Here is a 15,437-nt window from a genome sequence, read left to right as displayed (position 1 = left end):
GTACGGACATACTGATGTGCCCTCTAGCAAACTTTTCATTATCTTTTTCAATCAGGAAGATGAATTCTGTCTCTTGATTGTTTTTGTGAAGCAAGACACTCGTTGTGGGAAGATGGTCTTTATATTCAGTGTTGTTTTTATTAAACCAGCTGTAAATCCACACACTGTGTGCTTTTGCTAGGGGCATGATTGTTCTCAATCATCCCCATGTGCCGAGTGTAGGTCGTGGCCTCCTTATGATGGCAGATGTATGCTTTGATGGGGAGGAATAAAGGTTTGCTTTATCCTTCTACTCATTGGGTGCTTCGAATTTTGCTGCCCTTGTGCTTGCTCCCCTGGATAATTTCCCAGAGAGTTTGTGACAGGAGCAAGGAGTCCTCGGACCTACGTTAGAAGGTTTCAGGTTCTGGTGGCGTGTGTGGTTCACCACACCCAATCGGAAGTTGTAGGTCCTTCTTTGATTGTGCTACCGCTGACGACGAGTAGCCTAAGGGGTTTTGGGCCTCCTTAAGTCTTTCAGATAGTCTTCTTTGAAAAGTGAACCATTCTCCCGAAGAAGATAGATCCAAAATCCACCAAGGAGCATCAACCTAAAGCAGGAAAGGAAGATCGTAATCTTCCGAAAATAGCTCTTGGTGGGGAAACATGTTCTCTATGACCTCCAACGTAGACTGTCTCTTGGGGCCTACCTGAGAGCTAGCAGAAACTGACAACACTCAACTTGAGGTCACCCCAGAGTGTACCACAAAAGAGACTATGGAGGCAGACAAAGCTTTCCACTCTCCCTGTACATTGTGGGTACTCTATCCTGTAAGGACCATTACCAGCTGCTGGTATGTCAAATGATCTGCCATACCTCTCTTACAGACCAGCTGACCAAGTCCTGTGAAACAGTCACCAGGTATCCTCTCCCTCTCTCCCTCAGAAGGAAGAGGATGCCTTCAAGGGTGGCATATGCCCTAACCTTTACCTGGCCTGGAGTGCTGGTGATTGGTGCTTGAGGGACCGCTAACCTGCAACCTCTACCACAGTGGTAGCTGTCACACCAGGCTCACGCCCTGTTTAACGGAACCTGAAGGAATCGATCAGCAAGTGAGTTCCTTTTCTCCTCTCTGGTGGAGGAGACTGGCTCTCTTAGGGCATGAATGCTCCTCTTATTCCTAGCAGGAATGGAGAAGCTGTGTGGAAAGTCTCTCTTTCCCTTGGCCTTTAGAGTCAGAGTTGAATCCTCGTTGGGACTTCATCCCTGCATGCAAGGAGAAAACCGTCATATAAGGCTTACAATCGTTGCAACATCTCTGGAGATACCGGTCGAAGGATGTGAGTTGATAATCACTCCAGAAGAGGTAGAGTATCTTCTTTAGGGTCAGGGTGCTCCTATGTCACAAGAATAATGAATAAAAGAGCAATACTTACCATCACCTGGCCTACAGACTCACCTAAACGAACTCTAAAGTAACTGTCGCTCTAAAAGTCCCAAGAAGCTTTAGCGAGAGATCTCCTGTGCAACTGCGACTACTTCTTACATCTAAAAAGGAGTTTTTGAAGAAGAGAAAGTTGAGGAAAGAGCTGGAAGAGTAGGAAGTGAAGAGAGAGCAAACTAACTTTTCTCGACATCTCTTCCTTGCTACCACAAGTGGGTTAGAGGTTCCAGCTGATCAGTAACCAATGCACTACCACAGAGTTTCCTGATACTATTACGAGGAAATGCCCAATCAAATTGCATACCCAGGTATTCATCCTTTACTTGGGAGAGTGATCAGACTTCTCCAATTATAAAAAGATCGAGGAATAGTCTCAATATGTCCAGGAAAGATTCTGAAGAGGCATTTTAGGCTTCCCAAGCTTAACATTCAGAGGGATACCAGAGGAACAAAAAAGGTGCTTTGGAGTAATTGAAGGCCTGCATACCCATAGATGGAACATGGAAGGTAGGTTTAAACTCAACTTGGATATGAGATAGCAAGAGGAAGACCCATCTAATGAATCCCTACTTTCTGTCACTGCCCCCGTCTTTATCCTCATAGCCCCCTTAATATATTGAGCCTGGGTGGAGGTACAGAAGGCTTGGCCCCTTCAAGATGTAGAAGTTGCTAGAAGTGTGAGAATTGGAGAAAACCAAGATCTTCTTCAACACGGTCTGGAGTCGTGGTCCAGCACCGAACCAATTGGACGGCTAACGTCTCTAAGCCAGGCAACAGAGATTATATCCCATCCAGATGGTGGCCATAGACAGAGTCAACAGAATCTGAGTCTAAGGGAAAAGGCAAAGGCTCCTAGATCAGCTAGACTGAAGTGAGTATTTCAGATCTGATCACACTTATGATATTGTAAAGGGATCCCCTTTCCACAGAGAATGCACTACTTTGAGAGTATTGTATTGTAAGCCAAATGTTCAAGTTATAAGTAAACTAAAGTTTCGTGAATGTAAAGATTACTACAGTATATATGAAATATATCTGAAATGTCTGGCAGAAGACATTCAATAATTTGATGATTGATAATTGTTATTTTTATTTCTCCTTACTAATGTTTGCTAAATTAATTGTTTTGCTTATAAAATACTGTACTACTGTATAATTATATATCTATCAATGTGATTTTTTTTATACATGCTTTCTCTTCCCAGTACTGTACAGTTCTATGAATTTTTCAAAAGAAATTAAAACTATTCACTTATTATCCCTTTTACCCCCAGGCTCTTTGGAAATTTCCAACCCTTAACCCCCAAGGGGTTATTTTTTCCCCAGCACATTTTGCAGTATATATTTTTAAATATTTAACTTAGCCGGTGAATATATATAGCTGCAACTCTGTTGCTCGACAGACAAAAAACAGTAAAAACTCGCCAGCGATCGCTATACAGGTTGCGGGTGTGCCCACCAGCGCCAACTGTCGGCCAGATACCATACTCGATGTAAACAAAGACTCAATTTCTTCTCTGTCGACGTGTCGACAAGACGTACTTTACTCGCTGTTGAAACCTGGAGTTTTTTCCCATCATATTTGGTGAAGTACTTTAATTTGGTTTTGAGCTTTCGCAGTACAGGGTTTTTCTTCAAATAAATCCTTGAACTCTTTTTTGTATCGGATTCATTGTTGATGACTTAGATCGTTTTTTGGAATTTTCCCTTGACCAATTCAAAATGGCTGACCTTTCACAAGTTCCCAAGTTCAGAAAATGCAATGCTAGGGACTGTCATAGGCGTCTTCCAAAGGCTTCTCTCGACCCTCACACTGTTTGTTCCAATTGTCGGGGTAAAACCTGTCAATTGGAAGATCGGTGTGAGGAATGCGTGGGCCTTTCGGAATTCGATTTTATCGAATTTGAGAAGTATACACGCAGACTAGAGAGAGATAGGGTAAGGAGAAGTTCTTCTAGGTCGGTAGATTTTTCCTCTCCTCATGCCCCTCTACCTAATCCTTCCCCTGTAGTGGTTGTTCCTAACCCCCCTCCTAGCACTCAGGAACCATCGATGGCTGACATGATGCGTGCTATCCATGCCTTGGGGGAGAGAGTTGAGTCCCTTGCAAGTGACCGCAATCAACTCATGGCGGATGTTAAGGAACTAAAGTGCCAAAGTGCCGCGGGAAGTGATAAAGTGCCTAGTGTTTCTCAAAGTGTTGTGAACAGTGTTGCGCTTGAGGGTTCGTCTGTTCGTGCCTGTCGTCCTCCTAGTCCGGGACCTCTTGCAAGCTCCCAAGCCCAGGGGAGAAGCAATGTCGTACGACGCATGGGTTCGAGAGGCCTTGATCAGCGAACAGACGTTCCCTCCATGGTATCAGGCGTATCTCCCCAAGATCGCCCCTACCTACGTAAGACGAGAGAGCCCGTTTTTACCTCGTCGTCCAAAGGTGTTTCTCGTAAGAAACTTTGGACCAAGGTCTCACGACCTTTGAAACGTAAGTCGGTCCCTTCAGGACAAGTCCAACGTCCCGGTTGTAGCCACTGGGTCAGTTCGGACTCGTTGCCGTCATCTGATGACTGCTCGCCGCCTAAGAGAGGCAAAGCGGTACCGCCTCAGTCGCTCACCCCGTCTGTTGCCGCACCTGCTGCCGTAGACCCTAAATGGGTATTGCTGCAGGACATGCAGTCCAAACTTGCGTCCTTGATGGAGGACTTTAATGCGGAGAAGGTTGCTGCTGAACCTTCTGGCCAACAACCATCCAAGCGGTCTGTTGTGCGTCCTGTTGACGCTGAGGTAACTTTCTCGCGTCTGCCAGTTGGGGTGGTACCTCCACCGATGCGACCCAGTGTGGGTTGCCAGCCGCACGTTGACGTTAGGCGACGGACGGAGGTGGTTGTTGACGTTCAGGACGTTCAGCAACTATCAGAGGTGACTTGTTTTGACGCGGTGCGTCAACCTCCGCAACCCGGTATGGTGTTGACTGCACAACCCAGACGGTCTAAACAGTCTCGGGTGGACGCTGTGCGTCCTCGCGCACCCATGGTTGTTGACAGTTCACAGACTGTGCAGCAGTTCCATGACGCTGCGTCCGGCTCCGTCACGCATGCACCAGTGCGACCGGACTCAGCGAGCCAAACGTTGCCCACTCCGTTGCCGTTTCCTCATCAGTTTTCGGATGAGGAACTATCAGATGAGGACGTTGCTGAACCACAAGAGGATCAACCTTCAGAACTTGACGAGCCTAAGGCAACTCAACCATCATTGGACTTTAGAAAAGTCATGGCTGTATTTAAGGAGTTGTTCCCTGACCACTTTGTTTCTGTGGCTCCTCGTTCGCCGCCGTCAGAGTTTGTATTAGGCGTGCCTGCTACCGCACCTGCCTTTACTAAACTCGTTCTCTCTCGCTCATCCAAGAGAGCTTTGCGGCTGTTGGGAGACTGGTTAGAGTCTAAGAAGAGTTTAGGGAAGACAGCATTTGCCTTTCCCCCATCTAAACTCTCGTCTAGATCGAGCGTCTGGTATGCCACGAGAGAAGTTCTCGGGTTGGGAGTTCCTGCCTCTGCCCAGGGCGACTTCTCAAGTCTTGTAGACTCTCCCCGCCGCCTTGCCATGAGACGCTCGAAGATTTGTTGGTCACCATCGGACCTGGACCACCTTCTTAAAGGGATATTTAGGGCTTTCGAAGTCTTTAACTTCCTAGACTGGTGCTTAGGAGCCCTGAGCAGGAAAATCTCTTCTGCAGATAAGGATGTTTCCTTGCTCATTATGTCCTGCATGGACAAGGCCGTCCGTGATGGGTCCAACGAGCTAGCCGCCTCATTCACGTCCGGAGTCCTGAAGAAGCGAGAGTCTCTCTGTTCTTTCCTGTCTGCTGGAGTGACGCCATGCCAAAGATCTGAGCTACTCTTTGCTTCCCTTTCCAAGTGCCTGTTTCCTGAAGTCTTGGTAAAGGAAATTGCCTTATCTTTAGTTCAGAAGGACACCCACGATCTAGTTGCGTCCTCGGCTCGCAAAGCTCCCCCTTTGCCTACATTGTCTGCTAGACCGAGGATAGACACTCCAGCGTCTCGCTTTATTCCGCCCTTTCGTGGCAGAGCCTCCAGCAGAGGAGGTGCTCGTGCCGAAGGGAAGCGAGGGAAGAGGAAAGGATCCAAGTCCTCTAAGGGCAGAGTCTGACTGCCCGCAACTTCAGACAGCAGTAGGAGCCAGACTCAAGAACTTCTGGCAAGCCTGGGAGAAGAGAGGTGCAGATCAACAATCTGTGAAGTTACTCAGAGAGGGGTACAAAATCCCTTTTGTACGCAAACCCCCTCTAGCGACGTCCCCCATCGATCTCTCTCCCAGGTACAGAGAGGAAGAAAAGAGACAAGCCCTGAAACTGGAAGTGTCTCTTTTGCTAGAGAAGGGAGCGGTGGTCAAAGTCTCGGACCTTCGATCACCGGGATTTTACAACCGTCTCTTCCTAGTATCAAAGAAGACAGGAGGTTGGAGACCGGTGCTAGACGTCAGTGCTCTGAATGTCTGTCACAAAGACGAAGTTCTCCATGGAGACCACAAAGTCAGTCTTAGCAGCGGTCAGAAAAGAAGACTGGATGGTCTCGCTAGACCTAAGGGACGCCTACTTCCACATCCCCATTCACTCAGACTCCCAACCTTTTCTGAGATTCGTCTTCGAAGATGTGGTTTACCAGTTTCGGGCCCTGTGCTTTGGCCTAAGCACAGCTCCTCTCGTATTTACGAGGCTTCCTTATTTGCCTTATTTGCCTTATTTTTTGTTTGGGTTCCCCCAGGTCCCTCAGTGTGAGGCACCTCGTATATCCACCAGAGAGTTGCTAATACATCTTCCGGTGTATTTTGCATCTTCCAGTCTTGGATGGTCTGGGATGCATCTTAGGTATTTATCGAGCTGATTTTTAAATGCATCTACGCTCACTCCTGATATGTTTCTTAGATGAGCTGGCAGCACATTAAATAGTCGCTGCATTATCGATGCTGGTGCGTAGTGGATTAATGTCCTGTGCGCCTTTCTCAGTTTACCTGGAATGCTTTTTGGCACTATTAATCTACCTCGGCTTGCTCTTTCTGATACTTTAAGCTCCATGATGTTTTCAGCAATTCCTTCTATTTGCTTCCATGCTTGTATTATCATGTAGCGTTCTCTTCTCCTTTCTAGACTGTATAGTTTTAAAAATTGCAGTCTTTCCCAGTAATCAAGGTCCTTAACTTCTTCTATTCTAGCAGTATAGGACCTTTGTACACTCTCTATTTGCGCAATATCCTTTTGGTAGTGTGGGTACCATATCACATTGCAGTACTCGAGTGTACTACGCACATAAGTTTTGTAAAGCATAATCATGTGTTCAGCTTTCCTGATGAGGAATGTGGCCAAATTCCTCCACTTATCGGACATCCGAGCCTCCCTTTATTTGGACGACTGGCTTCTCAGAGCCTCTTCCAGTCGTCGCTGTCTGAAGGATCTCAAGTGGACTCTAGATCTGACCAAGGAATTGGGACTCCTAGTCAATTTGGAAAAGTCGCAGCTGGTCCCATCCCAAACTATTCTGTATTTAGGGATGGAGATTCACAGTCAAGCTTTTCGGGCTTTTCCGTCGGCCCCCAGAATAGATCAAGCCCTGCTATCCATCCAGAAGATGCTGAAGAAAGAACGCTGCTCAGTCAGGCTGTGGATGAGTCTGGTAGGGACGCTGTCATCCCTGGAGCAATTTGTATCACTAGGAAGACTACACCTCCGTCCTCTTCAATTCCATCTGGCTTTTCACTGGAAAAAGGACAAGACGCTAGAGGCGGTCTCGATCCCGATTTCCGGAAAGATAAAGTCTTGTCTGACTTGGTGGAAGGACAATATCAACCTAAGAGAGGGTCTTCCCCTGGCTGTTCAGATACCCAACCACGTTCTCTTCTCGGACGCATCGGACTTGGGCTGGGGCGCGACGCTGGACGGTCGGGAATGCTCAGGTCTGTGGAACTCGAGTCAGAGGAGCATGCATATCAACTGCAAGGAGCTGTTGGCAGTTCATCTGGCCTTGAAAAGCTTCGAGTATCTCCTTCGAGGCAAAGTGGTGGAAGTAAACTCGGACAACACCACGGCCTTGGCGTACATCTCCAAACAAGGAGGTACCCACTCACTGACGTTGTACGAGATCGCAAGGGACCTGCTCATCTGGTCAAAAGGTCGAGACATCTCCCTAGTAACGAGGTTCATCCAGGGCGACTTGAACGTCATAGCAGATTGTCTCAGTCGGAAAGGGCAAGTAATTCCAACCGAATGGACCCTCCACAAGGATGTGTGCAAGAGACTTTGGGCCACTTGGGGTCAACCAACCATAGATCTCTTTGCAACCTCGCTGACCAAGAGGCTTCCAATCTATTGCTCCCCAGTCCCGGACCCAGCAGCAATACATATAGATGCCTTCCTCCTAGATTGGTCACATCTGGATCTCTACGCATTCCCACCGTTCAAGATTGTCAACAAGGTACTGCAGAAGTTCGCCTCTCACGAAGGGACAAGGTTGACGTTAGTTGCTCCCCTCTGGCCCGCGAGAGAATGGTTCACCGAGGTACTTCGATGGTTAGTAGACGTTCCCAGAAGTCTTCCTCTAAGAGTAGACCTTCTACGTCAGCCACACGTAAAGAAGGTACACCAAAGCCTCCACGCTCTTCGTCTGACTGCCTTCAGACTATCGAAAGACTCTCGAGAGCTAGAGGCTTTTCGAAGGAGGCAGCCAGTGCGATTGCTAGAGCAAGGAGAGCGTCTACCATTAGAGTCTACCAATCGAAGTGGGAAGTCTTCCGAGACTGGTGCAAGTCAGTTTCTGTATCCTCGACCAGTACCTCTGTAGCCCAAATAGCTGATTTTCTCTTATACCTGAGAAAAGGACGATCCCTTTCAGCTCCCACTATCAAGGGCTACAGAAGCATGTTGGCATCGGTCTTCCGGCATAGAGGCTTAGATCTTTCCAACAATAAAGATCTGCAAGACCTCCTTAAGTCTTTTGAGACCACTAAGGAGCGTCGTTTGGCTACTCCTGGGTGGAATTTAGACGTGGTACTAAGATTCCTCATGTCAGACAGGTTTGAGCCTTTACAGTCAGCCTCCCTGAAAGATCTCACTCTTAAGACTCTTTTCCTAGTATGCTTAGCCTCGGCTAAAAGAGTCAGTGAGATTCATGCCTTCAGCAAGAACATCGGATTTTCGTCGGAAAAAGCTACTTGTTCGCTGCAACTTGGTTTTCTAGCCAAAAATGAGCTACCTTCTCGGCCTTGGCCTAAATCTTTCGATATTCCCAGCTTATCGGAGATCGTAGGCAATGAACTAGAAAGAGTCTTATGCCCTGTTAGAGCTCTTAAGTTCTATTTAGATCGTACTAAACCTTTACGAGGCCAATCTGAAGCTTTATGGTGTTCAGTTAAGAAACCATCCTTGCCTATGTCAAAGAATGCTTTGTCATACTTTATCAGATTGTTAATACGAGAAGCTCATTCACATCTGAGTGAGGAAGACCGAGCTTTGCTTAAGGTGAAGACGCACGAAGTTAGAGCTGTAGCAACTTCCGTGGCCTTTAAGCAAAATAGATCTCTGCAAAGTATAATGGACCCAACCTATTGGAGAAGCAAGTCAGTGTTCGCGTCATTTTACTTGAAAGATGTCCAGTCTCTTTACGAGAACTGCTACACACTGGGACCATTCGTAGCAGCGAGTGCAGTAGTGGGTGAGGGCTCAACCACTACAATTCCCTAATTCCATATCCTTTTAATCTGTCTCTTGAAATGTTTTTAATGTTGTTTTTTTTGGGTTGTCCGGAAGGCTAAGAAGCCTTTCGCATCCTGGTTGATTTGGCGGGTGGTCAAAGTCATTTCTTGAGAGTGCCCAGATTATGAGGTCCTGTTGTATGGGTTGCAGCCCTTGATACTTCAGCTCCTAGGGGTCTGTCAGAATCCTAAGAGGATCGCGAGGCTCCGTAAGGAAGACGTACTTACAAGGCAGAGTAATCGTCTAAGTCGACTTCCTTACCAGGTACCTATTTATTTTGTTTTTGTTATATTGATACCTTCCAAAATGAAATAAAAACTCTTAGCTTATACGATGTAAACATATTTAACTGGTCTCTACCCACCACCCTGGGTGTGAATCAGCTATATATATTCACCGGCTAAGTTAAATATTTAAAAATTATATTTTAATTGTAAAATAAATTTTTGAATATACTTACCCGGTGAATATATAAATTAAACGACCCTCCCTTCCTCCCCAATAGAGACGCAGTGGGATGAGAAGAAATTGAGTCTTTGTTTACATCGAGTATGGTATCTGGCCGACAGTTGGCGCTGGTGGGCACACCCGCAACCTGTATAGCGATCGCTGGCGAGTTTTTACTGTTTTTTGTCTGTCGAGCAACAGAGTTGCAGCTATATATATTCACCGGGTAAGTATATTCAAAAATTTATTTTATAATTAAAATATCATTTTTTAAATTGCTCTAACAGCCTTAATATTTGTCATAGAGAGGTCAGGTTGGTCTCATTCTCTTGGAAAATGCCTGAATTTTCTCAAAAAATTATTAATAATATGAAAAAAAAAAAAAAAATTATAGCATTTTTTTGCAAGGATGTACCGGTACGTCCATGGGGGTAAAGGGATGTGTTTTGTGAAACGTACCAGTATGTCCTTTGGGGGTAAAAGGGTTAAAGATAAATTAGATACTTTAGTGATGTATATCTGATTCTATTGATACATTGGTTTTTCAGATTGGTCATGATTATGGGTTACGAAATGTAGGCATGATGACCATGAGAGCATTACGAGTGGAAAAATTTATTCCCTTTTGGGCCGAGGAGCTAGATTCTTCTGTAACGCCCTATGAAGTCGGACGTGGGTACAAGGTCAAATTAAATGTAAGATCTCAAGATTTTGACATTTTGTCACTGTAAATCACTGGTTCCCAAGCAATTTTTTTTTTTTTGTCATTTCCCCCTGCACCCATTTCAACCATCAAGATTTCCCCCTTCATGAATATGAGAGAAAGAATAGTCAAAACACACTGACTATTTACTAATTTATTTACAAAAATTTCTGATATATTGATACATGTATACTGTAGTTACATTTACAACAATGATATTTTCTCTCTCTCTCTCTCTCTCTCTCTCTCTCTCTCTCTCTCTCTCTCTCTCTCTCTCTCTCTCTCTCTCTCTCTCTCTCTCTCTCATGAGAAAAGGTATCTAACTTTTTTATTGCTTTATTGCTAGTGAGCAGAGTAATTATTTCCCCCCAGGTAGCTTCTAATTTTCCCCAGTTTGGGAAATGCTACTTTTGGTCATATATAGAAGATTCAGTGATAATGTGTTTGATCCTTATTTCTTTTGATACTTTCACTGCTGTCAAACAATATACATAATGAGTTTTTCTCTTACGAGTTGCACGGCAAAAAGAGAACTGGACCTTCTCGTTCTGTATTCTTGGATTTGTAGTTCGGTAATACAGTAATAGCTTTCGTTCCGTAGAGAGAAATAAATTGCTTAATAAACTATGACAATGTTATTAAGGATATTTCTGTTGATAGTCCGAATTCATTTACAATGACAGATTTCTGTAGCTCAGTCAATTTATATTTGTTTTAAACAAGCTAGGATTTATTGTATTTTTTCACTTGTAATTAATAAGTGAACTTCTAGATCAGTAATCTTACCATTGATTGTTGATTTTCTTTTAAATATGATGCTTTTGGTACATATTTTATTTTTACTTTTCAGAAAGAATACTTTATTGGTAAATTTGCCCTTATGCGTCAGGCCAATCAGGGCATGACAAGGCGTCTGGTCCATTTCACATTAGATGACAGTTTTGACGTAGATGAAGATATATGGCCTTGGGGAGGAGAGCCTATCTATAGGAATGGCATTTACGTCGGGAATACTACCTCATCATCGTAAGTCTTAATTACTGTGTTCATTACTTTTGGTTCTTTTAAATGTAATGTACTGCTTTAGTGGTTAATTTTAAAAAAGAATGCACTTGTTTAAAGTGCCTTACAGATATCTGACATGGAGATTTGTATGTAGAGAAGTAAGCGACACGAAAATTTTTCCAATGCATATACTGTACAAACCTTTTGTCTCTGAATGTCTTTAGTAGAAATGGAATGACTGTTGAATTTGTTAACGAGGTAGTTAATGACTGGTGATGAGTGCAGGTGAGTAGCCCTGTCCACTTTCCTGTCAGAGACACTTCACTTTTGTCATCTGCTACAATGAGTACATGTTCTGTTGCGTCTTATCCTAAAGCTTTTTTATCTTTTTCTTTATTGAGTGAATGATTAAATTTTGGCTTCACATCAATTTTTTTAATTGAAGCAGGAATCTCATAAATGCATAGAAAAGGATGAACACTGTAACTGGTTCATGGCAACAATCAATGTAAATCCACTGACTCTTGCACTTGGTGGGGGAAAGATTGTCGGCAGACATATTCTTTGAAAATGAAAAGGAAGGGTAAATCTTCTCCAACATCATCCTTAGCAACGTCCAAGGTTATGCCGAAGAGTCTGTACAGTATAGTACTTTTCTCTCTTCATCAAGTTTGTCGATTGCTAAAGCTCTTAGATATGCTCCCCTGGTTCGGTTCGAGCCCTGGTGAGTATGCTCCAAGAGTACTTGCATCTGCATCAGCAAGTTTTTTAGGGTTTGGTGGAATTCCCCATTGATTTCTCCACACCAGCATTTGCTTGGTACTCTCCCGTAGCAGGCTACACCGCCAATAATAAATAGATTTATAAAAAGGACTATTTAGCAATAAAATCAATGTTTTCATAACAAATAAATATTTAAAACATGAGATATAGACATTCCCATAACCAGAAGTGCAATAATCTGAATATCCTACATTTCAAGCCAGAAGTTGCCAGTTAGGCTTCTTGAGTAAACTTTCAGTTTGTTTGCATTAAAGCAAGGGATTTGATTACATCCTGCTCTAAAAATTTCTCTCAGCTAGATTCACAGTCTTAGACATCAAGGTCAGTACAGTATTAAGAAAGATGGAGGTAGCTCTCAGTGAACATCACTTGAATAGCTAATACAGTATTCAGATTTTGAAGGAATTTCCCAGACTTCATCTCAACATTCATAGGAAATGACCAACACAGCATCATTAATTTATTCATGAATGATGTTCTCTGTGATTTTATTATTGATTTTATACTTTAAAGCTTATATAGCCCTCCTTATTCGAATGCGGGAGGTAGATAACAGAAACAAGTGTGAAATGCGAATACTTACTTGCTCTAGGGTGGGTTAACTCCCAACCTACCAACTTGCTGCCCATTACCTATACATGGTAACCCACTGTACTGTCTGATATTGTTTTACTTAGGTTTTTATCTCAGTATAAGTATTGTGCTAATGAAGGAACACATTTTAGTAAGTGCACAGTACATGTACACGTGTACTACGTACTTAACGCGAGTTATCGCCACACTTATACATGTAAATATAATGCGTACAGTAACAATAAAAGTGTTGCTCCAATCTAACAACACACTGATATTGAAGTGTATATTACTGTAATATATGTCGAGTACTATTACAGTACTACAGTACAGCTTAATTAGCTAAGGTAACACTCGTAAGTGATCGCTCTTTTCGGCATGTTTACTCATACTATTCAAACTCACTGTACACGTAGCCTATACAGTACTTACATTATAATGCAGTACTCCTGTAAAATACGGTAATTCGTATACAGTACCGTAAAGTAGTTGATACAATAGCACTAATATACAATGAATTCACTAACACAATAAAAATTTAAATAAAAAGTATCTGTACAACACCACTAACCATTTACATACAAAGTCTACGCAGTAAATTTGAAGTATGATGCAACTCTTGAGCCGTCGACTGTTTTGCGCACGGAGTAGCGTAATATACGTATCATGTTTTATACTAAAGTCACTATAAACACTGGAATTGTACAAGTTTCTTACATCACTTTTTTACACCAAAACATGTTTCTGCACAAAAAGGACTGAAGCGGGAGATGCACACACGAGGAAAACGATGCAGGACTGAGGCAGAGTCAGCGAGAGATGGGGTGTTGTACTGTGAAGAAAGGGAAACGGCACAAATCATGCCAGGCGCAAAGGAGTGTGGTCGGTTTGAAACATCAGGCCACAAGAGCACATATCGCAAAGCCACGAATACATGATTTTTTATTCAATAGCATATAGCCAAATCCACATAAATAGAACCTGCGAATAATGAGGGCTGACTTTATCTTGAGAACAATGCTCTTGAAGTATTATTCATAAATAAATATAGGGTTTTAACAAGATGAGATAAAACATCATGAGTATAAAAACTTGGTAATGCATGATAAAGGCATTTGGGTTTTATATAGAATTCAATGTTGTGAGATCATCTGTCTTGAAAATTTCATAACATATTCCACTGAAAAATATTTGTATTGGAATTCTTTTTTTGTAAATGAATCCTGAATATATCATGTATACAGTATAACTCAATAGAAAGTATATATTGATCATTGGAAATTATATGATGATTCTTTATTTAAGTAATGAGAACATTTCCTAAGTGGAGATGTGAAAACCCCTGTTGAAGCAAGGAACTCAAGCTGACTGTTGAAAGTGTAATGCTAACAAAGAATTTAATAAGAAATCCCTTTTGAAGCCTGGCTTACGTGTTTCTCTTTCATATTTTTAACATTGTAAAACTTTGTAGGCCTTCTACATCATGAGGCTCAATACTGTACTATACAGTATTCTAGAAGATTTATTCCAGCTGTGACCAAGTTGTGGAATGATCTTCTTAATCGGGTAGTTGAATCAGTAGAACTTCAAAAGTTCAAAGTTGCAGCAAATTTTTTTTGTTGACCAGGCTGACATGAGTCTTTTTGTTGTTTATATATGACATATCTGTTTTGACATTGTTAATAGTTTATATATGACATATCTGTTTTAACGTTGTTACTGTTTTTAGAATGATTTATTGTTAATTTGTTTTCATCATTTATTTATTTCCTTATTTCCTTTCCTCTCTGGGCTATTTTTCCCTATTGGAGCCCTTGGACTTGTAGCATCTTGCTTTTCCCACTAGGGTTATAGCTTGGCAAGTAATAATGATAATAATAATAACTGTTGACTTAAATTATTTTCCTTTTTTTCAGCTTTGGATTTACTCTCAATAAAATGATATGCCTTGGATGGGTAAAACATCATGATGGCAAAGCTGTGGCTCCTGAATACATCATAGGCAAATCTCGCTTTGAAATAGACATTGCTGGCCGGAGATATCCTGCAAATGCTTCTCTCCAGCCTCCTAAGATGCATGTAGTGAAAATGGATGGCTTTGCGTCATACAGACCAAAATTAAGAGGAATTGTTGCATAGGCAATGTCCGTGTGCCCATACCTCTGTGATTAATGGCAACACAGTTGAATTCTATGACTTTGTAGTGAAGGTGATAGTGTTTGTACCGATGATATCCTTCAAAATAATATTATCGTACAAAAACCAAACTAGATTTTATTTGAACTTTATGCTAACAATAAGTGATATCCCTTTCTGTTGCATAAAGTACCATTTCAAGTACAGTGAACCCTCGTTTATCGCGGTAGATAGGTTCCAGTCGCGGCCGCGATAGGTGAAAATCCGCGAAGTAGTGACACCCTATTTACCTATTTATTCAACATGTATATTCAGACTTTTAAAACCTTCCCTTGTAAGTAGTACTGTTAACAAACTACCCTTTAATGTACAGAACACTTAATGCATGTACTACAGTACCCTAAACTAAAACAGGCACAAATATTAAAGGTGATTTTATATCATGCATTTCCTAAACACGCTAAAAAGCACGATAAAAAATGGCAACCAATGTTTTGTTTACATTTATCTCTGATCATAATGAAGAAACAAACTGGAGGTAGAGCTTTGCTTATTACCCAGACATATTTCCCATACTTTTCCCTTAGAACTACATCACATCTTCCTACTT

General features: G+C 42.5%; 1 protein-coding gene across 4 annotated transcripts in view; it reads left to right on the top strand.

Moving 5' to 3' along the window:
* Window positions 1–15,216, top strand: part of LOC137656803 (pyruvate dehydrogenase phosphatase regulatory subunit, mitochondrial-like) — a 112,577-nt gene extending 97,361 nt beyond the window's left edge. The window contains exons 19-21 of one of the 4 annotated variants that reach the window (XM_068391107.1): window positions 10,176–10,322; window positions 11,181–11,356; window positions 14,608–15,216. In XM_068391107.1, coding sequence (XP_068247208.1) covers window positions 10,176–10,322; window positions 11,181–11,356; window positions 14,608–14,830 — 546 coding nt within the window. In that variant the 3' untranslated portion in view covers window positions 14,831–15,216. The remainder of the gene's footprint in view (window positions 1–10,175; window positions 10,323–11,180; window positions 11,357–14,607) is intronic. The other 3 variants (XM_068391108.1, XM_068391109.1, XM_068391110.1) reach the window with 3 other exon arrangements.
* Window positions 15,217–15,437: the final 221 nt, after the last annotated feature.

Source organism: Palaemon carinicauda, chromosome 17 (genome assembly GCF_036898095.1).
Source record: "Palaemon carinicauda isolate YSFRI2023 chromosome 17, ASM3689809v2, whole genome shotgun sequence".
NCBI lineage: Eukaryota > Metazoa > Arthropoda > Malacostraca > Decapoda > Palaemonidae > Palaemon > Palaemon carinicauda.
Note: the sequence above shows the minus strand (reverse complement) of the source record. Positions and strands in the feature narration are given on the sequence as shown.